Source organism: Camelus bactrianus, chromosome 7 (genome assembly GCF_048773025.1).
Source record: "Camelus bactrianus isolate YW-2024 breed Bactrian camel chromosome 7, ASM4877302v1, whole genome shotgun sequence".
In the NCBI taxonomy this organism is placed as follows: domain Eukaryota; kingdom Metazoa; phylum Chordata; class Mammalia; order Artiodactyla; family Camelidae; genus Camelus; species Camelus bactrianus.
This window is the reverse complement of record NC_133545.1, coordinates 47,980,940-47,999,174: the sequence shown is the minus strand read 5'-3', so window position 1 is coordinate 47,999,174 and position 18,235 is coordinate 47,980,940. Positions and strand designations below refer to the sequence as shown.

At 41.5% G+C, this 18,235-nt stretch overlaps 1 protein-coding gene across 1 annotated transcript; it reads right to left on the bottom strand.

The window, feature by feature from the left end:
* Nucleotides 1-15,159: 15,159 nt before the first annotated feature.
* On the bottom strand, nucleotides 15,160-17,861 carry SP8 (Sp8 transcription factor). Its single transcript, XM_074367893.1, has 2 exons — nucleotides 17,841-17,861; nucleotides 15,160-16,860 (listed from the first exon to the last, which is right to left on the bottom strand). Exons 1-2 carry the CDS (start codon nucleotides 17,859-17,861, stop codon nucleotides 15,358-15,360), a joined length of 1,524 nt encoding a protein of 507 aa, XP_074223994.1. The 3' UTR covers nucleotides 15,160-15,357.
* Between the last annotated feature and the right edge of the window lie 374 nt (nucleotides 17,862-18,235).

Genomic DNA, 18,235 nt, shown 5'->3' with positions numbered 1-18,235 from the left:
TGCTATCTTTATTTTCAGGGTGTTTATCATAACTCTTTTGTTCCGTTTGCAACCCACTTGCTGATGTATCATTCCTCTCTTTGGTTAAGATAAAAAAGATCTTGATAGCTGTATCATGCAAAAACCAAGACAGATTTACAAATGTTGCAACTGGGAAAAAAAAGTAACATATGTGTTGGGTAGTGTTGGCTAAAGTGGTGTCATTAAAAGTTGTTCAGGTTTGCTCAACTATACTGAGGCTCCTATTCATATGAATGACTTTCCAAATATTGTAAAAATAAATACTGCTTCAGTAATAAAATTATTTTAAAATTGGGATGTTTAGTGATGGACTATAAAAGTCTATGTATTTCCATATTAACAGAAGGCCTATAACATTAACCTAGACAAAATTAAAACATTTGGAGTGACCACTAGTATATCACAAACCCATCATATACTGAACAAGCAAGAGAAGTGCAAACATCACAAAATTTTAATCATACACTTCTGAAATCTGAGGACAAAACCCTGATGGTTTTTCCCTGATGTTATACGTATTTCAAGTTGCTCCTTCAGTAAAAATTGAAATCTTCACAGAAACTCCAGTCTCCTTTGTCCTCATTAATTTTTTTCAAGGGAGATTATAGAACCAGAGATAAAAGACACTGTCTTTGATTTACTCAAGTAAAATTCTTTTCAAATGTGTAACATTTTAGTAGGGCATACAAACTAAGGACTCAGCAGTACACCTCTAACTCTAAATCTAGTGTCCATTTATAGGAGTCAAAGAGGTGTTGAAATGAACATATTTTAAAGATAAGATCCATAACCTGTATCAAATTGTCAAAAGGGGCTTGTTAACAATAACAACAACAAAGTTGGGAGCCCTACTTCTAGACCAGAATTAAAAAAAAAAAAAAAAAAAAAAAAACCTGTCCCCAAAATCAGCCACTTTAAATATAGGCTTCATGAATAAAAGTTGTAAATTTGAGCATGGATAGAACAATTAATGAGGTCCAATAAGTGTTAACTTTTTTTCTTTGTTGCAGTATAGTTTTTAAAACACATAGGTTCTAGCATCCTTTTTTGTTTTGGTGGTCTCTCTTCAGTGTATTCAGAATTTCCTAGATATAGTTAGAAGAAAGAGCTGTTTTACAAAAGTCTATTTAGCAAAACCAGTGAGCTCCATTAGTTTGTTATACACAATAGAATACTTAAATTTACTTAATGATCAAATAACTTTATTTGAAGGACAAACTAAATTAACCTCTGTCCCCTTATAACAATTTTAGAGAGAAATAGATTGGTCTTAATTCTGGTTAAATACATGTACACTCACAGAGCAAAGTTTAAGTTATTTTAACACACTTTGAGCATTTTTAAATTATAATACTATAATGCCTTCATATTCTTAAATTTTTAAATAGTTAATTTTAGAGTCATCAGGTCAGGATGATGGGGTGATTTTTTTTCAAATGATCATTATTTCCTTAAGAAACAACACAAGAAATATTTTACTTTTGTTTTACAATTATAAGTCCTCAAATTATGACTGTGATTCATGATCATGCTCAAGGCTTATTTTTAACCCAAAGTACTGAACACAGTGTAGGCATACAGTGTTTGTTGATTTGATTTTTTTTAAGTTTTTAACAAAAGCAAATATATCATTTAAAGTATCACTATGAGATCTGTTATCTCCACTACAAGCTGAGGCTATATTAGAGATATGATATATGTCCAGTCTACTCACCATCGTCTTCCTTCCCTTCTCCCAACAACTCAAGAGTTTGAGACTCTTTAGTGGTTGTATTTAAGCATTCCTTTCAAGGGCTAATGAATATGTCATGTAGGTATTACAAAAAATTCAAGCTTGCTAAAGAATAACTCTTAATTATATAGAATTATGTAAAAAAATTTTTTTAACTTAGAATTAATTAGTGATTAAGTAGACTTCACTTTACTCTTGGACACTATTTTCTCCAATGGCCATAAAATACAGAATTTTAAATCTTTTTGTCCTGCTACAACAGCTGATTCAAATCAGACTCATTATCTATAAGGAGCTGTAGCTTCATTCAATCAAGAGGCCAAAACGTCTGGCTAATTCAGTTTAAAAAATAAACTGTAAAATTCTTAAGTCATTTGGCAGCGGAGGTGGGGGGGGGGATCCCATAAACTCATTGATTTAATCTTTTTTTTTTAACTTTTCAACCAGTTATGGCTAACATGTTCAAGTGATTCTATATTTAGTACCATGTGACAAAGCAAAAACAGTGTCCACTCTTAGTTGGGAAATATAACTGGTTGCTTTCCAAAATTCTTTTGTAGAATGACAATATATGTAAGGTTCCATCCTGCCCACTTCCCATAGTTAATGTAATACTAACAAAAGGAAACTGATTTGTGGGTTACAGTTTAAGAGAACTATATGGTGCAAAGGCTTAAAAGGACTTTCTGCTTCCAGAGCCAGCACTCTTTCCCCAGAATGTTCTCCACTGGCTCAGATCATCTGCCTGATTTTGCAATCAGGTGGACACTCATTCAGAAAAGGGCATAACCATGGAAGGACAATTCACAAAAGAGGGAATAAAAATGGCAAGCAAAGTCTAGAAGAAAGGTTTAGGAGTCTAAAATTTGCAAATTAAAGCAATAGATTCATTTCTTCCTTATTAAATGAAAACATTAAGAATTCAGTGCACTTAAGACTGATTCTCTCATCTGATGTTTGCTAGAGTATAAACTGCTGCATACTTCAGGGACAGTAATCTGGTCATCTCTATCTAGAGCCTTTAAAATGTTCTTATCACTCAAGAATTCCTTCCTCTTTTAGTATCAAGGAAATAATCAGGAATTAGAACAAAAAGTCATGCATGAGGATGTTCAATTATTTGGAAACAACTAAATGCCTAGTATTAGAAAAGTAGTAAAATTTTGATATATGAGGTCCATGCAATATTTTATAACCATTTAAAATAAAGTTTGCAGATAATTTTAAATAGTAAGGGAAATTTATTTTAATATTAAAGGGGGAAAAAAGCAGGTTACACTTTTGTACATATATATATATAAGAAAAAAAACATAGAAAAAAAGATAAGACATAGTTGTTGTATCTCAGAAGTGGCTTTAAGATAATATGTTTTCTCTGCTTCTTCACAATTTCTTGTACTTTCTAGAATATCTTCAGAGAGCATCTAATAGTCTCCAAAAAAAAATGAAGTCTAAAACTATTGAAATGGAAAGTTTTTGGATTAAGGTGGAGGTAATATGATTTGACAAATTTGTATTTGTGTGTGAATGCCTCCCTTAAAATTCACAGAGGTAATTATATTTTTTAAAATATTTATCAATCCAAATGAATGGCTGATTAGTTTTATAAAACAAAGTAGTGGGGAAAAAAGTAGGGCACTTTGTAAGAACTTGTTCACAATTTAATTTTCCAGGGAGTGCTACCATCAAGGCAGTCTCCAAAATAAATTTTCCTACACTTCCCACTTATCAGTTTCTTCTGAGCCCTTACAGTGATAGCTGTATTGTCTGGTAAAAGCAAAATCTAATGGGTGGCTACCTTTGAATCCTGGGTCCTTGATAAATTCCCTTTTTATGGGTGAAAGACTGCCTATATTGTTCTTAATGATTTATCTGATTGGCATACATGGCCTATTAATGTTGTTTTTACTTAGTCTGTGTTGTGTGAAGGCAAGATGGATAAACCTTAGATGCCAGGTTCATTTTCCCCCTCACTTATTAGCTTGTATTCCGTATAAGCTACACAGAATTTTACTCATTATTTCTGAGGATATTCACAAACAATAATTATCAAGATAGGAAATTGTTAGAAAAATTAAATTAATTCATTTATGAATCACAAGAAAGAAAACTATTATATTCGAATAATAGATTGCTTCTTGAGAAAATGTCATGAATAAATAAGTGGGTAATACCTTTTGTCCTATAGCAATGCTTCTACAGAAGAAAGAACAAACTCTCTTGGTTTAGAGAACTTTAACTTTTCATTATTTTGCTATAATTTATGGAATACCTAGCAACTGAATTTTATATGGAGTACTGCTGCTACAGTTTATACATTCTGGAAATATAGGAGTCCACATTTAGGCAGTTTAAGTAAGAGCAATTAAACCAGGGGGTTGGTGTACAGTACCTGGGGAATAGAATTTGCCAGAGCAAAACTTCAGTATCTCAACTGCATGAATCTAATCAGTAGAAATTAGGGTGTTTTTTAGATACCTTCTTTTTTATAGCATTAATATTAGAAAGAAGTATGGAAGTGCTGACCAGTACACATTAGCATAATACTTTCTTGAAAGCTAGGTAAGTGTAGTTTCTTAGTATGTCAGAGTAGTACGAATAGTCTAAATGTGTGGAGATCACCCAGAATGAAACCAAACAAACTGGAAAATAAGAAACAGGAAAGAGTAACAGGAAAATCAATTTTATATTTTCACTCTACAGATAACAAGTAAATTTTAACTTTATTATGGCTTTCATTTCCCTTTTAAAATACAGAATGTTATCCCTAGCATTTTCATGAGCAGGCATGAGTTACTTTGTTTTTTTATTATTGCCTTTTATTTTCAGATATGTCCTTATAGGTACGTGAATTTCATTCAAAAAGAAAAAAATGAAAAATCAAGACATCTAGTTAAATTTGAATTTCAAAAAAAAATCATGTTTAGTATAGTTATGTTCTAAATATTGCATGGGGCATACTTAGACCAAAAAATTATTTGTTGTTTATTTAAAATTCATATTCAACTGTGTATTTTGTACTTTATCCAGCAATCTTAGGTAGAGTGAAAATACATTATAAATAAAGAATGCTTTCCTTTTTTATGAAATTTCTTTTTTTATGAAACTCCTTATAATCTCACTTAAACAAGGCAAAGAGCCATACAAGTATATTGCTCCCTGGAATGTAGGAGATAGTTATCTTTACTCAAAAAAAAAAAAAAAAAAAAAAAAGACTCAACCATTAGGTTTTAAATTTATACTCTGACAAAGTCACTTCCTTAGCAAAAATAACCCTAAAATTTAACTTGAAAAATATGGAGGAAATAAATAGAATCACTAGGTTATTCGTATTTTGTACTTACTACATTATGGACAATAATAATGAGTAAATAAGTCATTTTAAATCGCAGAATAAAAAATAGGTCTAGGCTAAGGCTACAAATAAAACATTTTTGGTAGTTTGAAGTGAAACTGTCAACCACCCCAAATTTAATCTGATGCTTCCATGCATGAAATAAAAATGCAAGTTGAAGTAAATATATTTTCTTAAATTTTAATTAACTATGAAAGAAATTTTTAAAAACTTCTCATTCTAAGAAACAATATTTTAGAAACATATCCCTGAGGAATAGCTTTCTGCATAACTTGCTGTTGTAGCTCACATGCTCTGCAAAGGAGCAGTAGCCATAAGGACTGAGCAAAAAAAGGTCAGCATTTTCCTAAGCTCCAATCTACTACTGACTGATATGCAGTGCGGCATTTGTTGCCTTTAATTACTCATTTGAAAAAATAGATACCAATATTAATTTCCTAGGTTCAACAAATATATCATCATGATGTAAGATGTTAACAATAGAGAAAAACCATGGGAGTCCACTGTACTACTTTTACAACTTTTCTGTAAATCTAAAATTATAACAAAGTGAAAAGTTTACTTTAAAAAATGAAAAAAAAAAAAAACCTGCCACTGCTTTTGGAATATAAAATAATAAAAGTTGTTCCAAACCACTTAGACATAAATACCACTTTTCTATGATGGGGATCACTATTATACCTCTCTTTTGAAACTAAAGTTTTTCTCTGCAAACAACAGGTGGAATTTTAAGAATGAAACACTTCAGTGTTTCCAGTTTTCCTGGGTATATGTATTAAAACATTTAGGTGAACATGTCACTTAGCAAAGTGTGTTCACATTTAACAATTATACCATATACTAAATAAATTATATCATATGCTTTCTACAAAATGTATGCAACTGAAGAATATATAATGCTCTGTTGCTAAAATGTATACAAGACTGTTTCACTGCTTTCTGTTCATTATTATTACAACATTAAATTGTGATAATAAACTAAAATATGTCACTATTGAGGGCATAGGAAATATATGTGTACCTTAGTCTAATTTAACCATTACAGTTTTGAACCAAATATTTATTGGGAGAAAAAGGAAAATTTAATTTGCCTCATAGTACAAAGGCTATTGAACTGTCACCTACAAGAACCTTATTTTCCTAAAAGCTTGGGATAAATGTAATTTAATGTTATAAAAATAATTATTTTTCCTAGAGACTTCATATATCTATAGTCAAATTTTGTTAAAGAGTATATATGACTTGATAATTTTTTAAACATCACTAAATCAGTGTTAAAACCTTTTAAATGCATTTTCACCTACTAGGTTCCCGCTCACTTACAAAGGCCATTGTTTATTTACTTGAAAGAGGAAAGTGCTTATTTAAAAAAAAAAAAACAACACCAAAATAAGGGATAGATAGGTAAGAAAGAAATGAAGCATTGATCAGTGTAGAAGAATGAGCACAAAACTTCCTGAAATGATGGGAAACTTGATGATAGGGTACTCAAATAATTAGAGACATTAAATTGGGTGCAAAATGGACAGTACAAATCCTTTATTTTCAGTTGCGCTAGACAATCACCTGAACTCTGAGAGAGGGGGAGGGAACAACATTTTTCTTTCTTCTATTACAGTGCTTAAAATGGAGTGGCTAAAAAACTTAAAGCTGGAAGGATCAGTTCCCTCAAAGATGTAAAGGTAACCTCAGGTGAATTATTGAGCTTTATTTTCAACATTCGCATAGAATATAGGGTGAAATGAGCATAATGTAAATCAACTCATTGTTTGGGCCCTTTCAAATTAGTTGCCAAGAGAGGAGTGAAAACTTGATAAGCAGGCTCGAGTTTCTGTATGCTGATTTAGAAATCTTAAAACTTGTGGGAGCTCGGTTCATTTAAAGGAAGAAATTTAGAGGGAAAAAAGTAAACAGGGAAAATGCTCTGCAATGAAACACTAACGTGAATGGAGTATAAAGGATTTTCTCTTAAAAAACTATAAAGAATTCCATTGTGCTTTTAAATTACAAATTTAGATTTCTTTGATTTAGGCTGAGTATGATTTTCAATGTCTGTCAAAATGTCGTGATCCATTTAAATATTTGAAGTGTTGATGCTGTTTCTTATCTGTCATGGAGGAAAATTAAATATAAATCAAAATCTTAAAGAACTAAGCCCATATTTGCTAATAGGTAGATGGCTATTTTGAATGAAGCAGTAATGCATTATTCCTTTTAACTTCCCTCTCCCCCGTTAAATCCATTTCTGAACTGCATACCAGGTAGGTTCAGAACACTGATTGCAGCAGCTTCAGGTCTTGACCCTTTTTCTCAGGAAGCAAGCAAAAAAAGCACTAATTCACTAAAATAAGTGAAGAGAGATGGCAAGACTAAGTCCAGGTATTCGGAGGTAAACCCCAGGTGTTTCGTCTGCCTTTTTCCAGGAAAATGCAGCCTCAGCTTTCATCAGTGTGTACTTTGTCTTGATAGGAATGCATATTTAATCATCAAAGCAAAAAAAATTTTTACAGTCAAACATAAGATCCTTTAGTAGAAAATTTTAAGTACTTTTCAGCCACAAATAAAACTTAATAAGTGACGCCAAACTGCTTTGGAGAGGCAAGAAAGGTGAGAGCAGGGAAGGATGAGATCATCCGCACGCAGATTTGAAAGACACTTGTAGCTTACTTGCAAAGCTTCATTTAGCATTGAGCGTACAGAGGAAATGCTGTTCCTGGTGACAGCGCAGTGGGAATTCCCACTCCAACAACCCATGAAATGTTACTGCATAATTATTCACCTTCTGAGGCCCATTAGAACTTATCAGCAGAGAAAGAAATTTAATTTAAACTCACCCCTCTGTGCTAAAGAATGACCGAGACTTTAGATCAAAGCAGGAAGCTCTGTCCTCCAGTGGTTTGCAACACCTAGGCACAATAGGGTGAGAGAACGAGACATTCCAGCACTTCTTGGCTTTCCGGACCCTGGAGAGAGGATTGGGGGCGGGGCGGGGAGGGGGCGAGCCGCGTCGTCGGCTGGTTTAAGAGAGAGGGCTCCGGAGGTGGATGTGTCAACTATATCCTGGAGCTCCCGGAGGCCAGACTGCTTCTACCGTCAGCTTCAGGGGCTAGGCACGCGAGACACTCATTGCAGACCATCCGTCCTTTCCCTGCTACTGGGATTCGGGTCAGTGGAGCCCGTGGACTTAACCACAGGAAGGACGTGGACGGAGTCATATCACACGCAGGTGTGCAGCTCTGACTATTGAGGAAAATGCTTTATACTGCAGCCCATCACAGAGTGCCTTAAACGCTTATAGATACTGCATGCAAAACCAAAAATAAAAATCAGGTTTAATCCTTGGCACACCTCAAGCGTACAAAGCGGAACCCGTGTATCCAAATCTGGACAATGAGCGTTGAAGACCAAAGGGCCTACGTCCTAAAGGTTCCTAAGAGGGTCAGGGGTCGGGAGGAGGTTTACTAGTTGCCTGCTCTGTTCCTGAGGCTCCTCAGGGAGCTGCGAGTGTGCTCTTTAAGTAAAGATCTTTAAAAGGAGTATGGTACTCTTTTCTGAGGGTTTGATCCATCCTCCCCTTAAGATGTCACGAAATATGGGGCCTGAAGAATGTTGCTATGTTCCGCAAAAACCTGCTGCCCGAAGGGTGGAAGGGCAAGGAGGGAGGGGAAGAAAGCCCAGGAGAGGTTGGTTGTTGGGTTTTAAGGTACTACGCAGCAAAGAAAAGATGAGTTCTGTTAAACAAGTACAGTCATTATATGTCTATATGTACCGATAAGGTGCTCCCAAGTAGTCACCGAAGTGGCTAAACTGTTTTTTGATTACTGAAATCAAAAAGGACGAAGAATTTTCACAGCCAGTCAGACTTGATTTTGCTTCTCTTATGATAACTGTGTGAGAAGAGGTGCGCAAGTTCCTTCATCCGAGTCTGGCAAACCCACAATAAAATGACAAGAATAAAACTTCCCGCCGATGGAGGACGCTGCACTTTGTCCAACGCCACGGGGCATAAGGGGGGAGGGGTGGTGGAGAGAACCGAGCAGTTTGGCCAAGAGCACAGTCGTCGCTAAAACCAATAGAGAAATCCAAATAAGTTCGGGAAGAACGACCGTGGCCGGTCGACACCGCGGCAGGTCCGGGTAGCATCAGCAGGACACAGCTCTTGGTCTGCCACTCCACCAGAGGGTGAGACAAAGGTCTCAGGATCCGGGCACTTAGATGACCGAGGGCAGCGGGAGGATGCTAGGGATTTGGAGACAAGAAAAGGGAAGGGAATTCCCCACCCATGTCCGGCCCAAGAGTCTTTTGAGAGCCAGGAAGTGATCGCCGGGGAGGCTCACCGCGGCGATTCCCAGGATGGGTTAGCGTGGGGCCAGAGAAGCTCCGGAAGCGCTGGCTGGTGGGGCCAGTGTCGCCCGCACCCGGCGCGCTGCAGAGCCGGCCCGGGGCACGTGGTGGCGCTCGTTGTCCGCGCAGCTGGCGGAGGCCGCCGCGACGCCTTTGTGTGCGCGGGCGGCGCGGGCGGCGCGGGCGGTGGCAGGGCCTGCAACACAAGCGGGACGGCAGGCCGGGGCAGGAGCTCGCGGGGACCTCTGACTGTCGCCCCACCCTTTGCTGCAACCAGACGGCGGATAACGCAGCTCGCCGGCTCCGAATTCTTCCCGGCGGTCTCCAAGGGTCTTTCTGAGAGCAGCCGGCATGTCGAGGAGTCGGGAGAGGAAAGAGGGGGTATCATTTAGAAAGGCTGGGAAATTCTCCTGGGCTCAAAACCTCCCCTTAAATTTCTTGAATAAGAGAATGAGGAAAACTTGGAGTAGCGCAGACCTCAGCTACGATCCCCGCAAAGGGAAGCAGAGGGCTTCTCCATTCCCTCCCGCGCGGCGAGAAGTGCTTGCCTGAGAAGTAAAAAGTTAGGGAGTGGTCTTAAAAGGAATCCCAATGAACTTGAAAGAACAGTGAAAAGCGGCAGTTTTGGGCGGGCGCTTTATTTCTGGTTCCCAGTTACCCCAAGCTCTCCTCCCTGTCCCTAGAGCTCCAGAAGCCCTGACTGTCGTTGGGAACCACAGCAAAATGTACAAGGCTGCTTCCTCACCGCCAGGAGACTCCGCAGAAAATTAAATTAAATTAAACACGCGCTCAGGGACCAAAGAGAATAGATTCCTCCCCCCAACCCCCGCCCCGCTAAGCAAATCAACACTTCTGCGCACAGGGAATGTTGCGAACCTGAAGAGATGGCCACTGACGCGCATCCCCTTAAACTGCAGCGACTGGAGCCCAGGACAGCAAGGAATTGCCGGCTCTCCTTTAATCCGGAAGCAGGGAATAAATAGGGCGAAAGCAAATTCTGAATCTTAATTTTTAAGCAACAGCAACAATTGTCTATCGAGAGAAGTCTTCAAAAGATGCCACCCAGAATGACAGAACTAACTTTAAAATGAGTATTCTTCACTCCCTTTGATTCCTTACTTAACACGGTTTTCTTTAAAGACAGTGATAGAATTAACCTGCTGGGCTATTTTTTAAAGAAAAGGGAAAAAAGCAAACAACTACAGAAACATATGTTGAAAAAGAGAGATTACATCATACCTGAGTTTTTCTTAGGGGTGTAGGAGAAATAATAATGCCTGTTTGGACAAAAGCAGCAAAAGTCAGCAGGAAAATTTTAAAAAAAAAAAAACCATTTATTCAAAATACTTGCATCAAATTAACCCCTCTAAGGCTATTTGTATGAAAAATTGAGCAAAATGTAGAATTTCTTTTGTTATATTCATCTCTACTATTTTAGGCAACCAGAGAATAAGCAGATCTATACTTTTTTCCCCCTGTAAAATTCCTGCCTTAATTTACCAGCCTAAAAGATCATCTGACCTTTGAGCTAATCCTCTAAAATTAAATATTTATTTTAAAAAATTCCTCCACAGGCCTTCGGTAACATTCCATTCAATAATCTCACAAAAAGATCCACAGGGAGATAAAAATGTTAATGGCAGGCTTATCGATCTGCCTGCTCAGGAGTCCAGTCTCATCACCTGCTTGTCTTTAATTTTTAATTTCAGCATTCTGTCCCCAAGGGAAGCCCAGTTGAGAAGTTATACCAAGATTGGGGTAAGAGGAGAGTGGAAGGAGGGCAAACCGATCCAGGAATTTTTTTCTAATATCAGTTGATACAGAAGAATAACTCATCACATTTGCTTAAATGAAGTTTCTAGCAAAAATATTTTTGTTGATAGTCCAACCTCAACAAATCACAATCATGTTCCTAAGCAAAAGAGGTCATCCAAAAAGAAGTTGAGCCAGAAAAGGAGAGAGCAGGATAAGGAAGAAACACTCAAGTTTGGGGAAGAAATGAGGCAAGTCACCAGAAAAGCTGGACTGAGCTGCAGCCCTATTCCAGTCTCCAGAGGGTGGACTGATACATGCTGGCCTGACCTCTAGGTCAACAACTAGTTTAACTCTACCTTGATCTGCAAGGCTGGAAGCTTGTCCCTTGGTTCAAAGTGAAACCCAGCCTTTGACTTCATTTGAGTGAGCCTCCAGGCACTGTTAAGAGGTGCTTTAGCACAGATGAAGAGGGAGAAACCACAATTGTGCACATCACCCTCTGTCCTCCAAAAAGATGTTCATCCCCAAAAGGGAATCCTGCCCACTTTGCAGAAAATAAACCTAGAAATACTGCTCAATAACCATCAGAACAAAACAAACCAAAGCTAGAATGGGGAGGAGGAGCCAAAGGAAGAAAGTGAAAGTTCGAACATCTATACCACAGAATAATCTCTTCCCATTCATCTACCCCAAAGAAATCTTGCTCCAGACAATATTGCTCCTTGCCATCACCCACCTCTTAAATCAAATGTGATTCTGTATGTAATGAAACTGATATTATAAATGTACCAAGCAGCTTTCCTCTTACCTGCCACTACATTTAACTCCTTCAGAACCATTCTTTCCGAATCCCTCAGTACTGCAACTTTCAGTAAAAAAGAAACAACACTTAAACTGTGTTCTGCGTGTTATTCCTAGGAAGAAAGTGACAGAAAAGGCTATTTTACTTTTTAAAACCATTATTTAGAGCTATAGTATACCAAAGAATCAGAGCTAACTTGCTTGCCTAAAACCATCCAGATTGGAGGTCTCAAACATCTGCAGACAGCAGGATTCAGGCACTCTGCTACCTGGGCACAAACTGCATTATTCTAAAATATTTTATCCTTGGTTTTTTTTTCTTTCTGGATTTACATTTATAGCACTCTGTATTTTCACTTCTGTTTTTATGAATAATAAATACTCAATATAAATTTCATTGGAAATTTTTCAGTTCAAGATATACACCAAAGCTGCACTTAGGGTGGTGAGAATGAAAACAGAAAGAAAGAAGCTAAACTTATAAGAATCTGAACACACTAACTTTTTATTCAATTTGTTTCAAAATAATAGTATTAATCTAATAGTGAAATAGTTTGATATAACAGCAATTAACATTTAAAGTATTTTATGCTTCAAAGTATGGCTCAAGGAACACCCATTGCTTAAATGCACTTAGACATAACAAGACAGTTTTTTTATTGGCATCATTGACACCTACGAACAATAGCCTAGTAGATAGATTAAGGTTTAACCTTCCTTTTCTTTGGTGGCTGTTTAGAGACTTTAAAAGAACAGATAACTCATTTCAACAGGAATCTACTACTGATATTTACCTCTACATAATCTTTAGCTAAGACATGGAATGCCAAAAACAAGCTTTTGTTAGCTTGACCTCCTCCACCCCTTAACAACAAAAGTTATCCCCAAACCCATGTTTTTATTTTAGATGTATTGATCTTTCAGTGTAAGGCTTGGCCTTTTAAATACCAAATGTAATCAATGGCCAACAACCTGACTCCTTCTGGAAAGTGAGAAGGAAGTAGAACAGAGAAATGTCTTTGAATTGTTTGGTGACTCTGTACAAATTTTAAGAGGTCAGTAAATCCTGATACTTTGAGCTAAATCTACTGGTAAATAATTAATTACATTTCATAGACACTATAGTCTTTATCTTGGTAAATAGAGAAAACACAACTTTGCCAAATATATCATTTCATCTAAGTAATATCTTAAAAGCAATTATTTAAATATTGCCACAAAACAGGGTTATATTTTGTTTAAATTAGACATTTAACTGAAGATAAAATGCAAATGTCCATAGTTTAAAAGAGAAAAAAATACAAATTAACTGGCCTAGTCTTTTATCTGAGTTTATTAATACCATTTAAAATATTACAAATAAATCAATTACATTTCATGCATTTAAAATGCAAGTCTAAAATGTTCCAGAGAAAGGCTTTTCATTTCAATGTGAAATATCCCAATTATTTCAACATTACAATGAGCAAATAGTTTGCAGAATCTGCAAACACTTAAATGTAGTGTCAGAAGTGTTTATTAACAGTTAACAATATTACCTTCAGGAAATACACAAAGGCCAAAGTTAGTTGAGTTTCACTTGGACAATTTATTTAATACATGGGTTTTGGCAGACCCAGTTATGAAATATAAGAGAACTCTCACTTTAACTATACCTGAACTGCCAGCAAATGCAAATAAGTACATGCTCCATTAAATTAAATGTCATCCCACATTTATCAAATATTGTCTTAGTTACAGTTTGATACCTATCTAAATTCATATTCGAGCAAAAGTAGGCCCCGAAAGTGCGTTTGTGGCTCTGCACCTCCAGAATTGAGTTCAAAAAACCTGCAGCTCATCAGAACTGCAAGAATAACTCTTAATATTTTCTGTGACAAAAAAAAAATCAAGTTTACTTCAATATATTTTCAAATATTTACTGGAAGTAATGTACAAGAAAAATACTATACAAAATCGTCTCCTGGACAACTGCACCTCGCACCCATACACTGGTGGAGTTATAGTTAATTGATAACTAATCTAGAACGATTCTCCAGTTGTACAAACCATTAGGTTCAGATATCTTACAAAGTTTTTTTTTTCCTATTTCCCCTTTTGGCATTTTAAACTACATACAGCCTTGTCTGAAATAAACGATAGCTTCTCACTTGTTTATAAGTTTAAATCACAAAAAAAAAAAAAAAAAAAAAAAAAAAAAAGTTTAACCCTAAGAATCTTCAACGAATTGTAAGAATTTACAGATATGGGTACTATACAAATTGACGGCTGGACTAGCAAAAAAAAAAAAAAAAAAAAAAAAAAAAAGAATGGGAGATTATGCTCCGGAGTGGTGAAAACGAGGTAGAAAAGGACAAACACAGAGATAGTTAATCTGGTCTCACCGGAAAGGGGTATTTTTGCATAAGAAAGACACCTACCCTCACCCCACCCCCACCCCATAAGTTAAGTTAATGCGATCAAAATAACTTTGGGATCAGTATCAGCACAGTTTCGAAAGACTTGCTCACTGCTAGAGGAAAATCTAGAAGGGAAACCCAGTGGAAGGATGCTGTTTTAAAATTTTTCTTTAGTTTTATAGTTTTAATAAAGTTACAAAGATGAAAGAAGGTTGCTGCAGCGATTCGCCAAGACTACCCTTAGCTGAAACTTGCATTGGTTCCATCTCAGGGAACAAAGAAAAAGAGGCAGAGCTGACATTGGAGAGCTAAACTAGGCAAACTCCAGGTCTCGGCGCCGCCAGATGGGCACTAGACGGCTCTGCGCCGGGCGGGCAGCGGGGCGCAGCTGCAGCGCAGGGCGCTCCGAAGCCGAGAGGCCCAAGACTGCTGTTCTGGAACGAAGTCGGCGGCTAGCCCGGCAGGAAGGTCCCGTGCGGGCCTCCTGCTTCGCCCTCCCCACGGTACAGCTCAACCTTGCTCAGCAGAGTTGTTCCCGCCTGTGCGAAGGCCCCCGGTCTCCCAGGCACTGGATTCATCCAGCTCTACCTCCAGAGGCCGTTTCCCTATAAAAGAAATGCCCGTCACAGCTGGGGATGGCGGAGGGAGAATGAGGACAGGACCAGAATTAAAGGCCTAGCGAGGCACCGACTCGGGCTATCCTGGACTCCGATGGTGTTACCCGATGGAGAGGGAAAGCTAGGGCCCAGGAAAGCAAGCGTGTTACTTACATGTCCATATTTCCTTAACAGTTATGTCACAGAGGGAGTTAAAAGAGAGTGGGACAGAGATAGAGACAGAGTGAGCAGGGTGCCGTGGAAAGAGCCTGGAGCTGAGGCCAGGACCCAGAAGGCCCAAGCGGACGGGGTGGGGGGAGGGGGTCCCGGAGAGGGGTAGGCCTGGGGTGCGTGTCACTCCAGGCCGTTGCGGTGCCCGGGCTCAGGGGCCTGCAGCAGCTCCGGGGAGTGGCAGGGCGGGCTGCCCGCGGCGCTGTGCTCGCTGTCGGTGTCGCTGCCCTTCTTGCCGCCGCTGCCCGACCCAGCGGAGCCGCCGCCGCCGCTGTGCGTCTTCACGTGCTTGCTGAGGTGGTCGCTGCGCATAAAGCGCTTGTTGCAGACCGGACAGGCGAAGCGCTTCTCGCCGGTGTGGGTCCTCAAGTGCCGCTGCAGTTCGTCGGAGCGCGTGAAGCGCTTGCCGCAGAAGAGCCAGTTGCACACGAAGGGCCGCTCACCCGTGTGCCAGCGCAGGTGCGCCTTGAGGTGCGACGTCTTGCCGTACACCTTGCCGCAGCCCGGGATGTGGCAGCTGTGCAGGCCCTTGCGCCGCAGGCTCGCCCCGGCCGGGCCCAGCCGTTCTGCCTCCTGGCAGTTGGGGCAGTCGCAGGTGGCGCGACCAGAGTAGCGGCGGGCGGAAGAGCGCGGGGAGCCCCCCAGCGGCGCCGACGGCCCTGCGCTCAGCATGGAGCCCCCCGCGCCAGCCAGCGGCGACGGGGCCGAATCCGGGTAGGAGCCGGGCAGTACGGGCTTAAAGCCGTCCATGAGGTGCTGCCCGGCAGGACTGAGCAGGTGTGAGGAGGCGCCGCTGCTGAAGGCTGAGTGGCTCAGGCCTGAGTAATCCGAGTTGTAGCCTCCGAGCGGCGAGTGCAGCGAGGTTTGGAGCCCCCCGGCGGCAGGGTGCAGCGAGCCGGGCAGCGCCGCCGCGCCATTCGGGTTCTGCACGTCGATCCAGCCCGCGCCCACGTCCCACCAGCTGGAGGCGCCGGCCGAGCCCACGTCGCCGGCGGCGGCCAGACCAGGGTGTGAGGGCTTGAACCACGACTCGTATGGATGCGCCATGCCCACGCGCGGGTAGATGCCCTGCAGCCCGTCCACCGAGGTGTGCACCTTGGAGATGAACACGGGCTGGTGGGAACCGTCCTGCGAGTGCGCCGAGGAGCCGCCGCCGCCGCCGCCGCCGCCGCCCCCGCCACCGCTGCCCCCCGATACTCCAGGGGCCTGGAACACTGAGTAGTCGTTTGCGAAGGGCGAGGTCGAGGCTGCGGCGGCGGCAGCCGCGGCGGCGGCGGCGGCGCTGCTGGAGGTTAGGGAGAAGGCGCTAGAGCCTGGCGAGCCACCGCAGCTGAACGAGTCGGACACAAGGGCCGCGGCTGCGGCTGCTGCCGCCGCGGCTGCCGCCGCGGCCGAGGACGAGCCGCCGTTCCTGGAGGCCCCCGACACGCCGAAGCTTGAGAGACTAGAGCCGACTACGTTGCAGCTGCCGGAGGAGGAGGACGAGGAACGTTTCCAGGGATGGAAGCCTTTGCTGAAGGAAGATGAGCTGTCCGAGAGGGAGGAGGGAGACGGGCTGGGGCTGCCGATCTTATTACAGGTAGCAGCAAGCATGGCCAGAGGAGTCGATCCCAACCTCGGTTCTTCCTGAGAGAAGGAGGAAAGGAGAAGAGGTGGGGGAGGGGAGGTGGGCAAAGGGCCGGGGATGGGGGAGAAATGTGTATCAGTCCTCCGGTAGCCCCCAAAGCGCCCCACTGCACCCCATTTCTCGCTGCGGCGCGTCGCCACCAACTCACCTGGCTCCCCCAACAGCCCCGGCGCCCGGCTGCTTCCTACTCTACGGGAAGGGACAAGTTTGGCTGCCGGCGTCTGATTCGGGAGCAAAGCGCCATGCTAAAGAAGAGTTTGACAAGTATTCTCACCTAAAACAACACTTTCGTGCACACAAGGCCCCAGGCACTTCGAAAGAAACAAGCAAGCAAAAAGTACAGATTGGGAAAGAAGGAAGATTCCTTTGCAGAGAAGCCTGGGGAAAAACCATTGGATTGCGTTTAAAAGCGCTTCCCCTGCAACCCACAGAGAGCTTTGAAAATCCTGTTCCGGCCCCCAGAAACCCATCCTGGGTTGTTTCTCTCATGCCAAAAGACGTCAAACTATAGGGCTCGTCCGCTCTTCCTGATTTTCATTAAAAAAAAAAAAAGTCTACAATAGTCAAAAAGAGAGAGATGGGTTCAACATACCTGCAAGATAAGGCGGGCTGTGGAATTTTTTAAGGGGAAAAGGGAAAATCTGCAGTTTGCCCAGGAGGAAAAACTTGATCTGATCTCTTTACCCAAAATCGTCGCAAGTAAAATAGACTGGGCGCACGTCTCTTGGGCGGGGAGCCGCCGGGCTCTGCGAGGTGGCTTGTCTAAATGCCCTTCGAACCTTTTCCTGAGCTGAAAAAAAAGTGACTCTGCCCCCCTCTCCCTCTCTTTCTTTTCTCCAAACTCACTTGTATTTAAAGGGGAAAAAAAGCTCTCAATAGAGACTGATAGCCCGTGGCCTGGCCGGGGCGACTTTAACCCCCTCCGATCGGCAATAAAAGGAAACTAATTAAACCAGCAAGAGAAAATCCTGAGACTCACCCCTAGAAGTGAAGTTGCCATCACACAAAAGTGCCCTCCTCCTCTCAGAGGATCTTTTTTATATTGATAAATCAGAGGCAGTGTTTTTTTTAGAGGTGTGCAATACAATGATCAGTTCCGCCCATTCCACCACAATTGTAGCTCCCTCTCCGGCTTTGAAGTGCCGCGGAGGCGCGGCCAGCCAATCTGCGGCCTCGCCGGGCCGCGCCGCGCGCGCGCCGTGAGGTCATCGGCGCCGCCGCCTGCCGCTGCGGGGGGGTGCGGAGCGGTAGCGAGAGGGGCGCTGGTGACTGCGTGTGTGTTACAAAGTGGGGGGGGGGGGTGTAACAGTGTAACTGTGTGCGTTTGTGACCAAGCTGAGAAGACTTCAGAAGTGGAGGGAAGGGGGGTTGGTT